The sequence below is a fragment of the Cajanus cajan genome, chromosome 6 (assembly GCF_000230855.2).
Source record: "Cajanus cajan strain Asha chromosome 6, NIPB_CcT2T_4, whole genome shotgun sequence".
NCBI lineage: Eukaryota > Viridiplantae > Streptophyta > Magnoliopsida > Fabales > Fabaceae > Cajanus > Cajanus cajan.
Window position 1 is genome coordinate 40,274,788 of NC_138522.1, and position 8,091 is coordinate 40,282,878.

At 27.7% G+C, this 8,091-nt stretch overlaps 1 protein-coding gene across 2 annotated transcripts; it reads right to left on the reverse strand.

The window, feature by feature from the left end:
* Positions 1-1,124: 1,124 nt before the first annotated feature.
* LOC109808977 (WAT1-related protein At4g08290) lies at positions 1,125-4,403 on the reverse strand. 2 transcript variants are annotated; one of them, XM_020372179.3, is made up of 7 exons: positions 4,115-4,399; positions 3,949-4,011; positions 3,718-3,834; positions 3,373-3,610; positions 2,767-2,925; positions 1,962-2,113; positions 1,125-1,649 (listed from the first exon to the last, which is right to left on the reverse strand). In XM_020372179.3, exons 1-7 carry the CDS (start codon positions 4,324-4,326, stop codon positions 1,430-1,432), a joined length of 1,161 nt encoding a protein of 386 aa, XP_020227768.1. In that variant the 5' UTR covers positions 4,327-4,399; the 3' UTR covers positions 1,125-1,429. The 2 variants fall into 2 exon arrangements, with proteins under 2 accessions (XP_020227768.1, XP_029129038.1); XM_029273205.2 differs by lacking the exon at positions 1,125-1,649 and adding an exon at positions 1,662-1,871 and having other exon boundaries at positions 4,115-4,403.
* Between the last annotated feature and the right edge of the window lie 3,688 nt (positions 4,404-8,091).

The following is an 8,091-nucleotide window of genomic DNA, read 5'->3' on the forward strand; positions in this document are numbered from 1 at the left end:
AAAAACACTTTTTGAAATTTTATTTTTTCTCTCCCAAAATACTTTTTCTTTGAGTTTTGAGGTGCTAAAGCATTATTTTAGAAAAATATTTTTTGAAAAAAAAATTTCAAGAATTTTTTTTAAAAAGATATTTAAGAAAAAGAGTATTTAGAAAATAAATAAAGAAAAAAAGGTAAGAGAAATAGTGGAGGTGTATTTAAAATAAAATAAAATATAATAAGAATAATAAATAATAAATAATATATATATATATATATATATATATATATATATATATATATATATATATATATATATATATATATATATATATATATATATATAACTCATATGTCTTTAGTGTACAGCCGAAACCTTTTGGGCCTATCTGTTCCTTTGTCGTTGGCATTTTGCCAGTTGCAGCTCTATTGAATATGGAGCCCAAAAATAAAATATATTTGTACAAGTGTTTTAAATTTATTTGGTTGTTGATCTAAATTTCATTGACTATTTAAAATAAAGTTTTAAGTTATTATGATTATCTACAATTTGACACAACCTCAGCTCTATTGATTTTTAATTTTTTTAGTTAAGAGTATAATTTTGATGGATAGAGTAAATTTTTTTACACCGAATCATCCAATTCTACAGCGTTTATTATTTATGTTGACTTTCACAACAATTATTTCAAAAGTAACGCTCTTTTAATTTTGTTGCAGTACATGATCGAGTCATAACCTAAAAGAAAAAAAAATTACATACGTGTGCGTCAAATTAAACTAATTAAATAATATTGCTTATTATTTTTGTCAAACCAAAATATGGCCATATCAACATTATGACAAGTTGTATTTCTCATTGTTCTCAATACGCAAAAGAAGAAAGATAATTAAGCATGGATGTTCAATCAGTCTTACCTGTCAGTCTAACATTTAAAGTTGTAACAATTATTGTTCCATTTTTGTTTTCAGTGCCTCTAATTACTTTAATTTGATTTCTTTGTTACACCCCCTTTTAACATGTGTTTGTTAAACACAATATTCAACGTGGTTCGTCATGTTTTCTGCTATTGTTCTAAACATAAAGCATGATACTGCAGAGTGCAATAGTGCATATATAACTGAGACACTCACTTGTGACACAAATTTAGGCAACAAATACATTCATAAATCCTCACTGCAATATCTACGTACATAGGTTACAGAAGTACTAAAGTACATTAATACTCTAACAAACAGAACGTGCCTAGAAGCTTGCTCAAAATTAATTACTACAACATATATATATATAGAGAGAGAGAGAGTGAGAGAGAGAGAGAGGAATACTATTGCTTGATATATGGCCTGGCCTACATTTGAGATTTGACTGGAGCCAAAGCATTAATCCTGGTAGTCTACACGTGCGGCTTTCACTTTCTCCGAGCATTGTGGATCGAAGTCAATTTAAACATTTAAACCTTCACAAATGCAACTCTGTTTCTTCCCCCCTCTAATTTATGTTTTTCCGAATTCTCAGAAATAATATCAATTTTGGAATCATCAGTTGCAGTAATTGGCAGTGATTTTGTGTCTCCTGCATCTATTGATGATAATTTGGTGTCGGAATAGTCCTTGGCTTTGCCCCACACAACCGAGTAAAGACCCAATGCGATGACAACGCCTCCAATGATACTGCCATGCATCCATACAAAACATACTACTTGTCAATAGAGGGAAGCCTCACAATCAGAAGGTACGTGCCACCCTCTGAAATTTCAACAAAGTTACAATTGCAAACATGTCCATGGCTTTGTATTAGTTTATTGGTGTCATATCATATCTTTTTTTGGTTAACATGTCACATCATATCAACCAATAACTGTGTCCTTCATTATTTGCTACATTCGTATTACACTAGGAAAACAAAAACATTCGGGTGTCAACTTCGTAGCCGTTGATAAATTATGTTATATAATTTCAGTTTCTATTTTAAAACATATATACCTTCCAAGATGGAGTTGTTCTCCTAATACAAAGGAGCCCAAAGCAGCAACAACGATCATGCAGAGAGGATTAAAGGCTGTTGCAAATACGGGCCCTCTTATTTTCATCACTAGCCCTTGAACATAGTACGCAAGTCCTGAACTAACTACTCCCTGAAAAAGTTAAGAACTGATGTTAAAGAATTTCAATTATTGAAAATTTTCTAACTAACGCCACTCCCGACATTTGTCAATGCAAACATTTTTTCCTTTCGTATTTATATTGTCGACTTTTTCTCATGGGAGTCACGGGAAGATTAAACTCGTCCCTATGTTTATGAGACAATATGGTACACCCACACAAATTAATTAGAGGTCTGTACCTTGTGTTCAATGAAAACACTTTCGTGGACCCCCAAAATTTAGTAGACTTAACCTTGTCTTTATTAAATGAAACTTGTCAACCACTGAATCAGGCCACGAGAGAAAGCCACCTAAAAATCACTTCATGTTTTTTTATTGCCAAAATAACCATAATTCATAATTCAAAACTTATTGAAGTCACATCAAACAAATTAATTTCGTGGTGTTCAATTTTTGGTTGAAGATCCGAGTATACTGTACATTACTTAAATTTAAACCTCAAGTTGACCCATGAGTAAAAACTTGAGACAGTATGTATGAAAATCTTGGTAAACTAATATAGATAAAAAAATAAAATAAAAAAAAAACTTTTTCCTAAAGTGCATGGTGCGATAGATATTATTAAGACTTAATAGAGTAGAGACTAGAGAGGAAATTGAAGAGTGTGGTTGAATTGAACAAACCGTGTAAAAAGGAGCATAGAGCCTATAATCCCAACCAACGGCCCAAGCACGGGAGTGACGCTCAGCCACAAGTGCCACTGCAGTTGATTCCGCTGCTCCCGCCAAGCATATCAACGTCGCCAATGATAGTTCCGCTGGGTATCCTTTTACCGTTATTGACTGCATGTCCCCAACACAACAAATCAATTCAATCATGCATTCATTGCACACCACAAATCTATTCAACTAATCTAATATGGGAATGTAACAATGAATTCACCATTATGATGCAAAAGTTACAACAGATAACTTTAATTTTCATCATCTCCTTAACTCGTTTATTTAACTATAACTTTAGTGAATTTGGATTGTACTGCATGTCATTTCAACTCAGCCTCATGTTTTATATTGTTTTTGATTAAAAATTCAAATAATTGTGGATCAATAATAAAAAATATAAAATTTGACTAAATATATAATGTGCTAGAAATTTAGTAATTAAAACTTATGTGAGTCCAATATTTTGGGAACAGGACACACATGTATAGTTTCATGTAACAAAAGGAAGTGCTTATAAAGAGGAATATTAAAAAGTGTGATATGCATTGTCTGGTGAGAATTTATTACCTGCAAAATGTAGAAAGAGGACAAAGCCACACACCCCATTAGTATATAAATAGCCCCAGCGGTTTGGTGGCTGTGAGAGGAGGGGCTTCCATTTTCATGTGGGGTTGTGCTTCCAGAATGAAAAAGGTTGAAAGCAGGGCCTTTGTAAATTGCCATTAACAAAGCACCTCCAAAGGTTACTAATGTTCCAATCACTTTCGCCTGACTCCGAATCTCCCTTAATTTTAGACGCTCCAACCTAATTAACGTCAATTCCATGTTATCAATTATTCAGTATACACCATGTGTGTATATTTCTTTTTAATTATAATTAAAGTCATGGAAACTAATTAATTAATTATTTACCGGACGATGACTGCAATGAGAAAGGTGATAGAGGGCACGGCATTCACAATAGTAGATGTGAATGAAGCCGAAGTATACTTCATCCCCAAGTAAGTGAAGCTTTGATTAAAAACTGGCCTGTTCATTAATTAATTAACAAGGTTATTGTTGTTGTTATTATTATTATTATTATTATCCTGCAAATTAAATTAAATTTGCGTGTGAAATGTAAGGTTAATTTTAGATGGTTACTCGAGGAATCCCAGGAATAGTATCTGTAGAAAGACTGGAAGTGTCATCTTAGGCCTACTTTTCCTGAAAAAACATGCAACAAATAAGAAAAGTTGTAGATTGATTGATAGATAGAATTATATTAAGGGAATGTAAAAGTGAGGAGTTAATATATATATGCATGTACCTTTCGAGAAAGAATGCGAAAGGGGCAAGGGCAATTGTGGCCATAGAATTTCGGTAGACAATGAACACAAAACGACTCATGCCATGGTTGAGAACGTCCTTGCCGAAGATGTAATTGCCGGCCATGCCAAATTGCAAGCCAATCATTAAGAGGTAAGGTTTGGCATTACTAAAAAGTAGGCGTAATTTGCCAATAAACTTTACGGCACTCATGGTGTGTGTGTCAAGAGAAATGCTACGTGGTTCCTTTTGAACACACCTTGAGTTTAGTTGAGGCAATACGTGAGATGAATGGCATTCCTTTTATACACCAAAAAGCAACACCCAAAGTACTAGAATACTATTAATGCACCACCAAGTACCAACACATCTTTCCTCGTTGGATCAGATCACCAGTAGCTTCCACAATTAACAAATAAAAATTGTAATCAGATGCAATTAAAAATGTTTAATATATAGAAAAATAATTTCTTAATTAATGTCTGAAAAACACGCATTAACGGCCTTCTTTATATCTTTTGTAAGTGACCAACGGACTCACAACACCTGTGACTGTGACTGGTACGTAGCTGGCTAAGCTTTAAAACCTTTTTAATGTGTGCATGTTTTGTTTTCTTGTAAAAGTAATAGATCTTAATTATATAATCGTACATAAATGATTAGATTTAGTGAAATTTAATTGTCTTAATTGTTTGTGTATAATTTTGTATGATTAAAATGAATAGTTCTCATGGGAACAATTCTGATTAAAACTTTATAAAGGGTAAAGATGTGTGGATATTCTATGTTATTTGACATTTGGAGAGAAAAGATATAAATATAATGTGTAACATGATATAATAAGAAATTAAGAAATTTGAAATAAAGAGAAACGAAAAATATATGTTAAACATATATTTGTGATATATAGTATGATTTTTTGTCTTAATAAATATATATAAGGAAATAGTCTCTTTTGATTTTTGAATTTTTGTAAACTGTCTCTAGTCTCTACACCTTAATTGTACGTGATTATAGATCACATTCACTTCATGACATGATACCTGTCTGGTTTAGACTGAACTTGGGAAAATAAATTAATGAGAGAAGAAAACGGGTCATGGTATTACAGATTGTGTATGTCACTATAAAGTTTCTGTCCTTTTTTGTTCATTAATATAAAAATGAGAGCCAGTTTCAAGTTTCTACCACAAATTTGTATTTAAAAGAACGGGTGACAGCATATATTGAGATCAATTTTTTTAAATGCGAATAGCTCTACTATATATTTTTATAAAAAGAAAAGCTGAAAACAAAAGACTTATTATTTTAGGAACCATCAAATATTTTGAGTGTGAGAGAAATTCCCACCCAAACAGTAAAACGTGATTTTATCTTTTTATCAGAAGCATTTTTGGGGAATTTTGAATTATATACATTCTTGGTAATTATCTTAAAGTAAACAAAAAATGATCACCATGCAATTTCTTTTGTCTCGCAAAATACACAAAATGGATTTAAAGAAAAAAGAAAGAGCAAAAATTAATACATTAAAGTTAAATATATAACAAGTGTCCACATAATAAGAAATAAGATGAAACCCTCCTTCCTCAATTATTTTAAGAGATTATAAATATTTCAATTTTTATAATAAATTTTATAATTTATTAATATAATTATATGAGTTAAAAAAATTATTTAAAATTGATCTTTAAAAAAATTTTAAGTCATTTTTTTAAATAATTTAACATATTTTAAAGTAAAACTATTATTAGTATTACAAAAAGAAATAGTAGGGAAAACTATTAGGCTGCCTTATTTTCTCCCTTTTTCTTTATTTTCAATTATGTCTTATATATATCGGTAGACGAAAAAAAAGAGACATTTTGTGCCTCTTAAATTTTAAAATTTATAAATAAATTAAATGAATGATTGTTGATAGCTACGTAAAAATATTAGTAGTTATTTAATTTTTTTTATTAATAAATAAGGAATATAATTATTTACTAATAGTTGAGATCAAAATAGTTATTCATCATGTATGTTCTTTATAATAAATATAGATATAGAGAAATTAGAAGAATCAATGAAAATTTTTTAATAAATTTATTTTACTAAATAATTGTGCTTTATATCAAATTTTAATAATATAATTGTTAAATTAATTTTTTTAAATGTATAAATTAAGTTTATAAATTTTAAAAAATTTAATTTTTTTTATATTTTGTTATATAAATTTAAATTCATTTATAAATTATTTTTATGATATATATATATAATATTGAAATAAGGAAATATACTTCGAACAATTGAAGTTAGAGAGGTTGATTTGACCCCTCTTGGCGTGACAATAGAATCAATCTATTTCTCCAACAAAGCAAAATGATTTCCTTCCACGTGTTATCTTGACATCAAGTTCTTTCTCGCCAAAACTACCATCAATCAAATCTAATACTAAATCACTAGAATTGAAACATTACTTGCTTTTATTATTGACATTTGACAATCTATCTTTCCAAATACACTTCGACTAAAGTATTAATGTAAGTATTAATGTCATTAATATAGTATTTATATGTTATATTTTTTATTTTTAAATAAATATTAATTGATATTAAAATATATATATTTCAAAATTTATTATGTTATTATTAATTGAAAATTATTTTATAGAAATATTTTTTTAAAAGTGTAAATATATATTTTTTAATTATATTTTTATTTCTTCAAATTTTAAATATATATTATTTTTAAAAAAAAACTAAAACTTATATTTTTTAGTCCCTAAAATATAAAAAAATTTATTATTTTGATCTCTCAAAATCAAAATTTATCTTTTTAGATTTTGTAAATTCAAAAGAAAATATTGTTTTACTACCTACATATTACTATTTAGTCTTTTAAATATATTTTTGATTTAAATTTGGTCTCTTAAATGTCAGCTTCTAGTGTTGCTCTCTGCCTTGGTTTGCTCAGAGAAAATTTTCATAGCCTAAAGTAATAATTCTGGTTAAGACTTTGTAACTTTCTAAATTATCTTCTCCTTGTGATATTTCAACAAAAAAAATATAAAAAATATCTAATATTAAATAATTAAACTAAAATTGAAATTATCTCTTGACTAAGTACTTTTGTAGCAAAAAAAAGATTTAAAAGCATTATATATATAGGAGGGATCCGTTTACTCCAAGAGTAAATCTACTTAAACTTACTCTGTTCAATAGTTTATATTTTAAAATTTCAATGATCCAACCGTTCAATTTAAAGTTCTCAATGCATAGATCAAATATGCAAATTTTTAAAAAAATTTAAAATTATTTGATACTTCATTTCATCAATTCAAATTGACGAATAATCATAAAATCATTTTATATATTGATTTGAGATAATGAAACAAAGTATCAAATAGTTTTTAAATTTTTAAACAATTTGCATATTTGACCTATGCATTAAGAACTTTAAATTCAACAGTTGAATTGTTAAAATTTGATATAGAACTTGAGTTATTGAACGGAGTAAGTCTAGGTAAAGTTACTCATTGAGTAAATGATCCCTCCTCATGTATATATATATATATATATATATATATATATATATATATATATATTATTGTGAATTATTTCCAATTTAATTACATATTAAAACAATTATTAGTTTTAAAATATATCTATTTATTTAAAATATTATAATAATATATTTTAAAACTAATATTTTTTAATTATGTAGTTAAATTGGAAATAATTCACAATAATATATATATATATATATAAGAGATCCACTTACTCTAAGAGTAAGTTTATTTAGACTTATTTTACTTAATAATTTAAGTTTTACATCAAATTTTAATCATCTAACCGATAAATTAAAATTTTTAATGCATAATTCAAGTTTGCAAACTTTTAAAAAATTTGAAAACTATTTGATACTTGGTTATATAAATTAAAATCAAAGTATAAAATATTTTTATAATTATCCGCTAATTTGAATATAATGAAATAG